At 30.4% G+C, this 14,276-nt stretch overlaps 1 protein-coding gene across 2 annotated transcripts; it reads left to right on the top strand.

Moving 5' to 3' along the window:
* Positions 1-27: 27 nt before the first annotated feature.
* Positions 28-6,674, top strand: LOC139516924 (WD repeat-containing protein 25-like). Of its 2 annotated transcripts, none has more exons than XM_071307391.1 (6): positions 28-159; positions 2,212-3,151; positions 3,475-3,644; positions 4,788-4,925; positions 5,416-5,556; positions 6,439-6,674. In XM_071307391.1, exons 2-6 carry the CDS (start codon positions 2,212-2,214, stop codon positions 6,658-6,660), a joined length of 1,611 nt encoding a protein of 536 aa, XP_071163492.1. In that variant the 5' UTR covers positions 28-159; the 3' UTR covers positions 6,661-6,674. The 2 variants fall into 2 exon arrangements, with proteins under 2 accessions (XP_071163492.1, XP_071163491.1); XM_071307390.1 differs by having other exon boundaries at positions 2,188-3,151.
* The last annotated feature ends 7,602 nt before the right edge of the window (positions 6,675-14,276 follow it).

Below are 14,276 nucleotides of genomic sequence, written 5' to 3'. Positions count from 1 at the left end.
GAGCAAAATTCTGATTAGTTCAACATTACTTCCGGGTTATGATTGCATCATCAACAATGAATACACAACTTACAAATTTCAATTTATTGCATCAAGTTGAATTTTACCAAATTAGAATAAGACAATAAACTTTGAACTCTGAAATAAGCATCTCATGAGGTAGTGTTTCATTTCTTAAGATTAATAAATACTAATATGTGTACTGTAGTCTCAGAAAGGTTAAAGATATCCACATTGCATTTCAGAAATTCTATCTCAGAAAGGTTAAACAACCACTAAAGTGAGGGATAACCCCCTAAATAAATTCATTTAAATGACTACCCCTTTTGAGACAATTGAACTTTAAGTGATAATAAAAAAAACAAGATTTAAAACCACAGTATGAACATAAGGGCAAATATTTATGTTATTGTATAGGGACATGTCCCTTATATTTTTTTATTGGGGGTCCCTAAACTGATTTATACCAGTTTAATAGACAATATACAATATTTTATTGGCACAAACACATTTACAATAAATGGTAATGAGCGAATGGATAAACAATTTACAATACATGGTAGTAAAATACAAACAATTATATAAGATAACTTTATTAGCACTAACACATTGACAATAAATGGTTATGGCAACAAATTAAAGACTAACTACAATAACATATATATACAATGAAGGAGTGACAGTGGATAATTATGAGAGAAATATATAAAAAATAAATGAGAAGCATATACATGATATACATTATTACAAAAATCAAGTACCTTTTAATAATGAGTTTCTCACCAACAAGCATTCATTCAAATAGTTGACAACAATTTTTAATATTGTTTGGGAATTACTATTTAGAATTGCATACCTGCCAAGTTCTCAAAATGCCCATGGGGGTTTCGCGTGGAAGATGGCTGCCATACTCCTAAAAAACCTTCAAGGGGGCCTTCAAATACAGTGTAATGTTGTTTTTTGGCTTCTTGGTACTTTTATAAGCCTAAATTCATTGTAAAAGTAATTGTTTTGTTAAAATTGTGGACATAATTGCTCTTTAAAAAATTCAATTTCGGAGCCTCCATGGGGGAAATCCCCCGCAAATAGTGACAGTTGGCAGGTATGGAATTGATATAAGTAAGTTATATGATAAGGAAGAAAATTTGTTGTTCAATAGAACATTATTTAATTTTTTAATAAGGTTATCTCTCACATATTTATAGGAGGAACATTTTAAAAGAAAGTGAAGTTCATCTTCAATGTCTCCATTGTTACAGCAAAGACATACCCTATTCTGCTTTGGTATTTTTAGATATCGCCCTCTTTCAATAGATAAAGTATGAGCACTTAACCTCAATTTACATAATGTTGATCTATCACTTTTGGATTTGCATTGATCAACATACATATCAATATATATGTGAATAAAAAATTAAAGGTATAATGAAAATCTATTGCAATAGATTACTTCTTGCATTTAAACAATTTGTTATGAAAGAGGAAGATAGTTTTTAATTAACACCAAGCAATTGTAGCATTTTAGCTTAACTGAATTAATTGATTTTTTTTAGTAACTTTAAAATATTATATTGGATTATACATGCAATATATCAACCATATAAACACCATGCAATCAATAAATTGTAGCCAAAAAATGTTTGTTGGTGACCTTCTGCTGTTGTTTTTTTCTATGGTCGGGTTGTTGTCTCTTTGGCACATTCCCCATTTCCATTCTCAATTTTATATATACCAAAGGCAAAGGCAGATCCAGGGTGGCCAAGGCCCCCACTTTTGTGGGAAAATTTTTGTTGATTATATAGGGAATCACTGAAGCATGACTGGAGCAGCCCCCCCCCCCTTTTATGAAAAGTTCTGGATCCGCCACTGCATACATATATAAGCAAGCAATTAAGATCTACACAAAAAACACATGAAGGTTACAGCAAAAGCAAAGACATGTATTATATGTCTCTGGCTAAAGCTTAGTATCTAAGGTACATTTTGACAGTTGCAAAGTGGAAGTTATAAATCAATATTGAATTAAATAAACAAATTAAATAACCCAGAGATTATTTCAATTTAGATATTCATTCTTCCATTTCATTGGGATCATCTTGTTAATATTTTATTTATTTATACTATATACATGTAAATGTTTTTAAGAAATACTGAAAATATTCCATTTTATTTTTTTTCTTATTTCAGACTGTATCATTATACATTTTGTAGATGGAAGCATTAAAAACTTACGATGATGACAGTGACGATAGTTCCTCTGATGATTACAACGATAGTTTCCAAACTAAAAATTGTGGGATAAGAATAAAAGATGATGCCCCTACCATTATAAAAGATTCGTCCAGGATACATGTGCAAAAACTAAAACATGATTTCTTTAACTTACAAGAATCAGAAAGTGACCAGGAACCTGAAACAAAATCTAAGATCAGAAAGAAGGAGAATATAGAAATTACTGTGAGTAGTGGTGAAACTATAACTGTTCCAGACGGTCGTTTCTGGGATCCATTACCTACAGAAATCAAACAGTCAAATGATTTTGATATGTCTGTAAAAAAAGCATGTTCTAGGGATAAGGATTTTAGTTATAATTATGATCAGATGTCCTCAGGTGATAGCAGTAAAAGACAGGAAAGTAAAAAGTTAATTAAAACTGATTCAAACAATATTGATTGGAACAACTCTGAAAATTCAAATGCATCTTATGCAAGAAATAAGGTTAAAAATTTCTATGAAGCGAATGGAGTAGTACAAAAATCAAATGACTATAATAAAAATTGTAACATGGATTGTGGGAACTCTGACAAACCAACTATAAAATTATTTGATATTCATGGAAAAATAAAACCATGGTTACAAAGACAAAACATTAGTTGTAAAATTCCAAGGGAATGCGAAAAATCTTGGAAAGCTCATTCTGGTTCTGTTAGCACTTTAAAATGGAATGTAAAAAAATTTAGCCATTTATTGTTGTCTGTTTCTATGGATACCACAGTAAAAATATGGAATGTTTGGAACAGACAGGAACCTTGTGTTCGCTTACTTCACTTACACAGTAAAGGTGTTCAAGATGGTGATTGGAATACTTCTGGAACACATATCTTTACCTGCAGTTATGACAAGTCAGCTGTTGTAACAGATATTGAAACAGGTATGTTTTTTCTCACTGTTGAAGTCTGTATGGTTGCTTATAATTGCTTACTTCCACTTCATTTGAACTTTGGTGGATAGTTGTCACATTGGCAATCATACCCCATCTCTTTATTTTGATATTTACATGTACTTTGACCTATAATGATTTACTTTTACAAATTGTGATTTTGACGGAGAGTTGTCTCATTGGCACTCATACCACATCTCCTTAATATAGCTATACAATAAAAGCGAGAATAAGTTCTTTCACCATATCTTATATGCCATATTTACACTTGCACATCACTTGACATTCATGTTTATTGCATTGTTCTTTGACAGGTGTATCTACTATGAAATGTAAGCATAGAAATTTTGTAACATGTGGAAAGTTTCATCCAGTCAATGACAATATTTTCCTGACTGGTTCACTTGATGAAATAGCAGCATGGGATACCAGGCAAGGTGAAGAACCAATCCACAGATATTGCTACAAAGACAAAATAGGACAGGTACAAATGTATTATCATATTATAGAACTATTACACCATTGTCCAAGGGTAGGGGGAGAGTTTGACACCAACAAACTAATTTTACCCAGCCGACTTCTGTATATGCCTGTAATTTAATGGTTGTCATTTGTGGCTGTATATCATATTTGTTTTTCATTCAATGTTTTGTACATAGATCAGTACATTAGTTTTATTGTTTGAATGTGTTATTTCAGGGCCTTTTTTTAGCCTACTAAATGGTATTTGTTTTGCTTATTATTGAAGGCAATACAGTGTCAAACCTATAGTTATCAATTTCTATGTCATTTGGTCTCTGATTAAGAGTTGTCTCGACATTGGTAATCATACCACATCTCCTTATTTTTATACAAATACATTTTTTTTTAATTATTTTTGCAGTTAGAAATTTATTATCTTCTTCTATGTAGTCTACATGTATTTGGGTTTGATGTGTACTATATGGAGGTTTATTCATATACACTTAAACTGGAACAAATGTATCATAAATTTATATATATCTAAACATGAAATGTAAAGGATATCTTTTAATTTATATTATTTAATTGTATGTGATTAAGTTATTCAAACAGTTTCGTTACATTTTTCATATTTTTCTAAAAGACTTGTCAAAATTACTGATACAATGTCCATGTACATTGTATAAAAAGTAATTTGGATAGATGTACCTGCAGCAAAATTCTAAAGATCTGCTTGGGATTTAGATCAATTATCAAAGGAGCACTTTTATGGTTGTTTTTCATCTTGTCAATTATTTTTTGGTTACCAACAATTGCCCAAGAACTTGAGATTTACATCAAGATCATAACTAAAACATGGGGAATTACTTTAACTGCTTAAGAACAGCATGAGCATTTACAAAGATAACATTTCAAAAATATACTGGAGAAAAGTATATACTAGAACTCCTAAGTTTTCATGAAAAAAATGTGTGATATTTTGCCATAATTGTGAAGATCAAAGAGAAAAAAAAACCCAACAGTTTAAAGGCAAATGCTGCAAAATAAGCATCAAAATGTGTGAGTCTCACTCTAATAATAATTGAATAACTTGGCAGCCCTGCATATACCCTATTGCAATCTTGGACGAGTGCTTTTATTGTGTGTGGTTTTTTTTAAATTTCAGATGCAAGATATAATCTTCAGTAAAGATGGTAGTGAGTTTTTTTCAACAGGGGATCTAGTTAGTCGTGATTCATCTGACAGAAATATCATGGCTTGGGATTTTGATAATGCTGTGGTCAAATCAAACCAGATATATCAGGTCAGAATATTGATTGCTCTCATGAAAAAAATAATGTTCAAAATAAAATACCAGTGAAAAAAAAAAAAATCAAATAGTAGGGACCATTTTAGGGCCTTATTGAAACCTACTTCTTTGGTTTCATTTGTTCTAATGGACTCAAATAAGATTTTTTTTTTAAATTTCTACACATTGCCAAATATGGTGGCCAATAGATAGAAGTACTGGAGTCAACATTATTGCCTAGAGTAATTTAATGTTGCTTTTTAATTTGCCACCTTTAATTTTTGACACTCAACCCACCTAAAATAGCTCTTAGTAGACTTTTGAAAAAATGATTCTGTAATGTTTTAAATAGATATATATTTCAACAGCATCAATATATTTCTTTGTAATTATTATGTACTAGTAATATACATATACAGAGTATCTGCTCCTCTATATGTGTATAGGTTGATATATGGATATAATTGAATAAAGCTTTTAAATTTTTTTAATTTTTTTTTTGTAGGAAAGATACAGTTGTACATGTCTGAAGTTGCATCCAACAGAATCCAACTTTCTAGCTCAGTCACATGGAAATTATATAGCATTATTCTCTGCTTCTAAACCTTACAAGATGTGTAAAAGTCTAAGATATGAAGGGCACAAAGTAATCACATTATTATAATTAATTTCATACTTGCAAATCATTCATATGTTGCCATAATGGTAAAAAAAAGTCATATGACCTTCAATAATGAGCAAATACATGTACCACATAAATTGCTTTAAAAGCCTAGACATGACAATGTTATTTTTCATTATGCTTGGTATTCATTTGGAAATTTCTTTTGTCAGCAGATGGTGAAAGTTTATAAATTCATCATTTTTAATATCACAAGATGTCAGAAATATGTGGATATCTTTAATTATTTTTATTATTTATTATCTATGTTCTCAAATGAGAGAAGGATTTGCAAGTATAGAAAGTTACACATATGTCAAATAATTTCTAATGTAATGAAATTCACAAATGCAAAATGCAAATACTTGAGGTATTTTTTTGCTCAAAAATACCCAATATTAGTTTACTATGAGATAGTTCAAAGAAGGCTCAATATGCATGTAGCATGTAAATTTCAGTTAAGTATTTGTCATAAAAACGTTGCCAAAATTCTTATGCCATACAAATTTTCTGAGGTTGTCATTATAACATCATGATTTCATCAAATCTAAATTCTCTCATTCATGTTTAGTGAAACAATATTATGAATTATACTAATAACAAAATAAATTCACAGTCACAAATAGGATTTAGAAACAAGCAACAAGTGCTTCTGTTAATCTGTCTCCTTGTTTTTGTTTATAGATTATACTGGCCACAGAACACTGAAGTGCAACTAAAAACAAACGACAATGCAACATACATAGAAACGAACTATTAGATAACAACCGCCATTTGTTTGATGAAAATCTTAAATTATGTCATACTTTTAAGCATGAAAATTAATGCTTCATTTAATATGATGAAATGTTTGTTTTTGTTTTACAGCTTGGAGGATACAAAGTGGGATTTGATATATCACCAGATGGACGATATATTGTTAGTGGAGATTCTAAGGGGAAACTATACTGTTACAATTATAAAAGTGGACATTTAATCCAGACTTTAAATACTCAATTAGATGTTACTCTTAATGTAGCTTTTCATCCATTATTACCGTCTACATTGGCCTGTTGTGGATGGAATGGCTTTATAGAATTATGGCATTAAAATATGTTTAATTATTAGTTTCTTTCTTTTTAAATTCAAAGGTTATATGAATATGATGGAAATTAATGGAAATTGGGTATCTTACTTAATATGCTATTAACTACAGGCTCTGAAAAAGCTGTTTTACTAACCTAGATGTGTGCAACTAAAACCAGTTGTTGGCATGAGGCGGGTTATGTTCTTCTCATATATTTTATGATGGTATAATACTAAACCCCTAATGGGAGAGATTGTACTTGATATTCATATGATGAAGACATATTTTTTCAATCAGTTATATTGAGGGGTGGAGCTGGCATGTTAGTAACTGCTAGTAGACCTTTGTTAATTTATGTATCTTGGTCATTTTGCTTAGTTTCTTTTTGTTACCTGTTCTGACATCAGGCTGGGACTTCTTTTAAACTGAGTTTTACTGTACGTATTGCTATGTGTTTCCTTAATCTACATTGGCGAGAAGTATATGGGGAGGGTTGAGTTCTCACAAAACATGTTCAACCCCGCCACAGTTTCACGCCTGCCCCAAGTCAGGAGCCTCTGGCCTTAATTAGTTTTGTATGTTTTTTAATTTTAGTTCATCTATATGTTTTGGAGTTTAGTATGACGTCCATTTTCACTGAGCTAGTGCACATTTTTATTTCGGGGCTAACTGAGGACAACCTCCAGTTGTGGGATTTTCTTGTTGCGTTGAAGACCCATTGGTGGCCTTCAGCTCTTATCTGCTCTTCAGTTGGGTTGTTGTCTCTTTGACATATTCCCCATTTCCATTCTCAATTTTAAAATGTTAACACTTACAATTAAGTGCTAATGATTTTTTTTAATTTCTCTTGAATTTGACTGTATAACAACTTTCAATAATTTTTTAACAGGAATTCCAATGGAAAAATACTATGGCAGGGGAAAGATCCAAATTTTTTTCATGCAATAACTTGACTGAGGTTCAACCAATCTTTTCAAATATGATATGTTGTTTATCATGATAAGATTTAGCCCAAATTTGAAATTGCAGATTGTCTACCATTTAGAAGTTATGAACCTAGAATAATAGAAAAATTGTTTATTTCTTGAAATAATTTAATTTGGTATGTAAAGTGTCTTCTGATTGGCTGACATCGTTTTGTTTATCATATAATAGACACAATTTTGTCATGTGACCATGGCGTCATCAATGTTTTTTCTTGATTTATGCCCGTTTAAAATTGAATTTAGAATTAAAGTAATAACTGTAATATTTTGTCAGTTTATTAGAAATAACATAAAAAATGTTGTGCACTGTTAAATAAACCCGCTATGCACGTTATTAAGTGTGCACCACATTTTTTATGTTATTTCTTCATAGACAGAAAAATATTACAGTCATTCCTTAAAAAACTTAGGATAATTTTTTTCCATTTTTAAGATATTGTTTCTGGTGTAAAAATGACAACTTTAATATCCATTATTTCACTTTTGCAGTACCAGAGTTGTGTTACTTGATTGATTGTATGTTAATTCTGTGTAGTTACGGTTCAGCCAATCCATTTCTACTTGAATATTTGGTTTTTCATTAGATTTGGGTGGAATATCACCAAATCATAGTATGTCACATGGGGTTGCATACAAAAAATGGTAGAAAAAAATATTTCCTCGATTTCGACAGTTGTAAGTAATAAATCCTACATTTCATTGCAGTAAATGAGTCATAAAACTATATCTTGTGTGTTTTAAGGATGCATCATTTTTTTATTTGGTGTTTCTATAATATATGTTGGAAACTTGAGGTTACATGGTTACTAAAGCTTTTGAGGAAATTTGATTGGTTAGGTTCAAGTGATGGTTATTTTCTTGTATGCAATGAAATATTATGTGAAATTTTGTCTGAAGCCCTGAACAGTATAAAACTTTGCTGAATCCAAATATTTCTTTTTTTGAAACAAAAATAAATTCTACACAATTTTTTGAAAAGCACAAAGACTATTCTGGGAAAAACAATGGTGGTACAACAAATGTATAACACCTACAACATAATGGTAAATTCAATTGGTCCTTGATTAGTTATAAAATGTTACAGTATGCTGTTTCTGTGCAATTGTTTGAGAATGGTTTAACCTATACTGTTTCCTTGTGACAAAATGTAAGTCAAATTCAAATTGGATGTTTTTCACTTTGCTGCACAGGAATTGGTAGGGGCATAAACATGAGGTGTTGAGCCTTCTTGGACAAAATTCACACACTTGACAAAAATCAAAACCCTGAACACATGCACACCTTAAATATATGTACAAACAGCCATCAAAGTGAAAAATTCCTAGCTGTAAATTGTAGAAAGAGGTATGCGTGAGAACTAGTATGATATGCACCTCTACTACTCCAAAAATGACAAAGTTCAACTATCTCCCAAAAGAGCAAATATAACTGAAATCAAAAACCTGACCACATGCATACCTTCAATATATGTACAAGCAGTCAGCAAAGTTAAAACTTCCTAGCATATAAACTGTAGGAGTTATGTGGAATAAATTTATACCCATAATGGGAGGGATGGACAGATAGGGGTAAAAAATATGTTCCCAACTTTAAGTTGTGGGGGCAATACAAGCACTTATTTGATTTGATTTATACCCATAATGGGAGGGATGGACAGATAGGGGTAAAACAATATGTTCCCACATTTAAGTTGTGGGGGCAATAAAAGCACTTATTTGATTTGATTCCCCCCTCCTTTCTATTCTTTCCTGTAGTATGCATCAAACCTACACTATAAAACGCAAAAGACAAATTTAATTTACTTTTTATTATTTTCCTTTCAAATGTAACATGCAAATATACATATAATTAAAATATGAAAAAAACTGGTCATTACAAATTAATTTGGGTAGGTATAAAGAACCCTGTCAATAATTTAACCTCATTTACAAATACTAAGTACAATTAAATGACCTATTTTCTGCACAACATATAAATCTATGAATATTAAACATTTAAAAATGTTTCTTGTCTTAACTCATAACCTTATTGACAAGGATCTTGGCATCTATTATCTACACAAACCACTTCACTCTTACAATACAATACCACATATAGGTTTGGGTAGTTTAGTAATGTTTTACATGAGCTTGTTACTGGCCATGCTTAAATCTTTTCCCCCAAAAAAAGAAGTCGGGGGACAAACTTTAAACAATTTATTCATTACTTAGATTAGTTTGAATTTTCAACCTGTAGCAAAGCATTACTTTGTTTAATTAACAAATTGACCAATCAGAGTCAGGAATTTCATAGAAGCATATTTTTTTAAATTTAATTTTGACAAAACAATTTATTTTTTATTTACCAGAAATCAACAGAAATAGTTAAATATCTTTGCTTCAGACTGATGTTTATCTACCTATGATATTTGATTTTTTGCTGCAGCAAAATTTTATATGGCTATCTTTTGGGTCTGAAGAAAATACCATTCTTTATTTATATACAATATAAAAATACACAAGTTGACAAAAAAAATATCATAACTCATTAATTCAGTCAGAGAAGTTTTTCTCTTATACTTGAAAAGATCATATTACACAGGGCAATCAATATAAAAAAGAAGATGTGGTATGATTGCCAATGAGAACAATCCACAAGAGACAAAATGATACAGAAATTAACAACTATAGGTCACTGTACAGTCAGTGAACCTTCAACAAGTTCACTTAACCAAAAACAGTGGATCACTATGAAATTCCACAAATGTATAGAAAGTGTTGTTAAGCAAAAGCAAAAAAATACATACCTAAAAATAAATATATATAGTTCCTCAAACAACTTGCCCTATACTTTTTATACTTGCATTTCAGAGTATATTACTTCCATAATTTTTTGGGGTAATACCAGAGAAATTAATTATCAAGTTTTCATATATATATTCCTTTTTATGATTTATGACACCCATAGTATTTTCAAACAAAATATATATTTCCCCCAAACAATAATAACAAAATAGCGTAGCAATACAAAATTTCTTGAACAATCTCTTTACACGCATACAATATTGCTGAAAACATTTAACCTAATAATCCTCAAAATCTGAAACTTTAAAAATTTGCTGTGCTACTTTATTTTTTTTTATTTATTTTAAATCAATTCAAATGTGAAAATTTTAAAAAACTAGATGTATGAAAATTAAATGTAGAAACCGGGAATGTGTCAGAGACAAAAACTTGACCAAAGAGCAGAAAACAGCCCATTTTACACCGATTCACAAATAATTTTTTTCTTTTCAGATGCTTATACAAAGGACACAAATATTATGGGTTGCAATGAAAAAATCAAATGAGAAAAAATAATACAAGGATTCTTAAATTAAATATACTGCAATATAATTCATTGGTAAAATTTACAAAAAATATTTTAGGTGCCCATTTTTTCCAACAAAGTGTTTTAGACAAGTACTTGTTGCTACCAATATTACCATCCGTACTTGGAGTAAAACAACAATTTTTTATTTTATATATTCCACTTACTCTTGATTTTAACATCATTTATCGGATTATAGGTTTATTGCTCCCCATTTTTTTATACATTCAACTTCACAGTATTTAGTTTCAAACACAATTGATGAAAAACAAAATATTTACCAAATGTGCATTTGATGTAATAGGATTCTGGATATAGTTAACAAGTTAGGGGGAAAAAGAAAAAGGGAATAAAGCTAATATATCAAGAAAAGAGAATATCAGATAAAATATATAAAGAAAGAAAAGAGAATATTAGATAAAATATATAAAGAAAGAAAAGAGAATAAAAGTGCTTAAATATCAAAAGAGAATATTAGATAGAATATACGAAGAAAATAGAAATATGGCCATATCCAACCCCTCTTATTATGTAATTTGTGATACAGGTTGGCAGTTGTATTAATGTGATGTGCAATACTTTTAGGACTATAACCTCAACACAAACAAATGAAGGCTATTCCATGCATATCTATGGAATGCTATGAATGTTGCAACAAATCACTGAAAGAGATACAATTTTGCAATAAACTTTAACACCTTGATTGCAAAAAGTGTGGAAGGACAGAAAACTCTGCTTCTTAGAAGCAGGTTTTTAAGTTTACATATATTTCTAAATTTTATGTGATGATATCTAACCAGATGCTCCGCAGGGCGTAGCTTTATACGACCGCAGAGGTTGAACCCTGAACGGTTGGGGCAAGTATGGACACAACATTCAAGCTGGATTCAGCTCTAAATTTGGATTGTGATTAAATAGTTGACACAGCATAGGTTTCTGACACAGAATGAATGTGTTCTAATGAACTTAAAATTTTTGTTTTCTCTTAGAGCAATTCACTATGCTGTTGAATATTAATCCTCTCAAAAAAATGTTTGAAGAAATTTTCTTTTTTATTTATGAAATTTCAAATGAGAAAAATTGAACCCAATTTTTTTAATCACATCCCCCTTTCCCTTATTCCAAAACTAATCTCAATTAAAATTTCTAATGGAGTTTGCAACAATAACTACTCATTTAAATACATCATAAAATATTAAGATGTAAAAAAACTGCTTGTTATCACTGAATGGTAAAAATTATTTTAATTTATCAGTTGGTAGTAAAAAGTGAATATACATTGTATATTGTATATAACAAAGATTTAAGTTGATTCTGGACAAAGAAAGATAACTCCAATTAAAATAAAGGGCTGCGCTTTAGCGCATGATACGCCCGTTGCTCTTTTAACTTGTCTTTTATGCTTTAAATGAATTTATATGATCAACTAGAAATATATCTACAAATCAAAAGGGATGTTACATTAATATATTCACCAAAGTTTCATAAAATCCCCCTTTTTAAAGTATAAAAATTCATTACCTGAAAGTGTTAGTTATTGTCCCAAAATTGGAAAATCCCCCCTTTTTTAAGCATAAAAATTCATAACACGGAAATGTAAAATCTGAAATTTATAAAAATTGAAAGGGAGCTTACATCAATAGATATAAACAATTCACCAAAGTTTCATGGACATTGGTGAAAGCCTTTTTGAGTTATTGTCCGAAGTGTTGAAAATCCCCCTTTTTTTTATGAGTAAAGCCCCATAAATCCAAAACTTAAAATCTGAAATTTATAAAAATTGTAAGGGAGCTTACATCAATGGATATAAACAATTCACCAAAGTTTCATGGACATTGGTGAAAGCCTTTTTGAGTTATTGTTCGAAGTGTTGAAAATCCCCCTTTTTTTTATGAATAAAGCCCCATAAATCCAAAACTTAAAATCTGAAATTTATAAAAATTGAAAGGGAGCTTACATCAATAAATATAAACAATTCACCAAAGTTTCATGGACATTGGTGAAAGCCTCTTTGAGTTATTGTCCGAAGTGTTGAAAATCCCCCTTTTTTTATGAATAAAGCCCCATAAATCCAAAACTTAAAATCTGAAATTTATAAAAATTGAAAGGGAGCTTACATCAATAGATATAAACAATTCACCAAAGTTTCATGGACATTGGTGAAAGCCTATTTGAGTTATTGTCCGAAGTGTTGAAAATCCCCCCTTTTTTATGAATAAAGCCCCATAAATCCAAAACTTAAAATCTGAAATTAAAAAAAAACGAAAGAGAGCTTACGTCAATAGATATAAACAATTCACTAAAGTTTCATGGAAATTGGTGAAAGCGTTTTTGAGTTATTGTCCGAAGTGTGGACGACGGACGGACGGACAGACGGACGGACGGACAACGGTATACCATAATACGTCCCGTCTAAAAGACGACGGGCGTATAAAAAAATCTTGCTATTGCACAATATTTTGCAATTAGATATTTCTTGCTTACTATTCTGGACAAAGAAAGATAACTCTAATTAAAAAAAAATTTGCTATTTCACAATATTGTGCAATTAGATATTTCTTGCCATTGCGCAATACTGTGCAATTGAAAAGACTTGCTATTGCACAATACTTAATATAATAATTTTAGATCCTGATTTGGACCAACTTGAAAACTGGGCCCATAATAAAAAATCTAAGTACATTTTTGGATTCAGCATATCAAAGAACCCCAAGATTTCAATTTTTGTTAAAATCAGACTAAGTTTAATTTTGGACCCTTTGGACTTTAGTGTAGACCAATTTGAAAACAGGACCAAAAATGAAGAATCTACATACACAGTTAGATTTGGTATATCAAAGAACCCCATTTATTCAATTTTTGATGAAATCAAACAAAGTTTAATTTTGGACCCCGATTTGGACCAACTTGAAAACTGGGCCAATAATCAAAAATCTAAGTACATTTTTAGATTCAGCATATCAAAGAACCTAACTGATTCATTTTTTGTCAAAATCAAATTAAGTTTAATTTTGGACCCTTTGAACCTTAATGTAGACCAATTTGAAAACGGGACCAAAAGTTAAGAATCTACATACACAGTCATGACAGTTAGATTCGGCATATCAAAGAACCCCAATTATTCAATTTGGATGAAATCAAACAAAGTTTAATTTTGGACCCTTTGGGCCCCTTATTCTGTCTGGACCAAAACTCCCAAAATCAATACCAACCTTCCTTTTATGGTCATAAACCTTGTGTTTAAATTTCATAGATTTCTATTTACTTATACTAACGTTATGGTGCGAAAACCAAGAAAAATGCTT

The sequence above is a fragment of the Mytilus edulis genome, chromosome 3 (assembly GCF_963676685.1).
Source record: "Mytilus edulis chromosome 3, xbMytEdul2.2, whole genome shotgun sequence".
Taxonomy (NCBI): Eukaryota; Metazoa; Mollusca; class Bivalvia; order Mytilida; family Mytilidae; genus Mytilus; species Mytilus edulis.
The sequence above is the reverse complement of the archived record's forward strand: the minus strand, read 5'-3'. Positions and strand labels throughout refer to the sequence as shown.

Excerpts from the sequence above, each read along its gene's own strand:
- LOC139516924 (XM_071307391.1), top strand. The coding sequence starts at position 2,212 with ATGGAAGCATTAAAAACTTACGATGATGACAGTGACGATAGTTCCTCT. Across the intron at positions 3,152-3,474 it reads TGTAACAGATATTGAAACAG|GTGTATCTACTATGAAATGT; the intron begins GTATGTTTTTTC and ends GTTCTTTGACAG. Across the intron at positions 4,926-5,415 it reads AATCAAACCAGATATATCAG|GAAAGATACAGTTGTACATG; the intron begins GTCAGAATATTG and ends TTTTTTTTGTAG.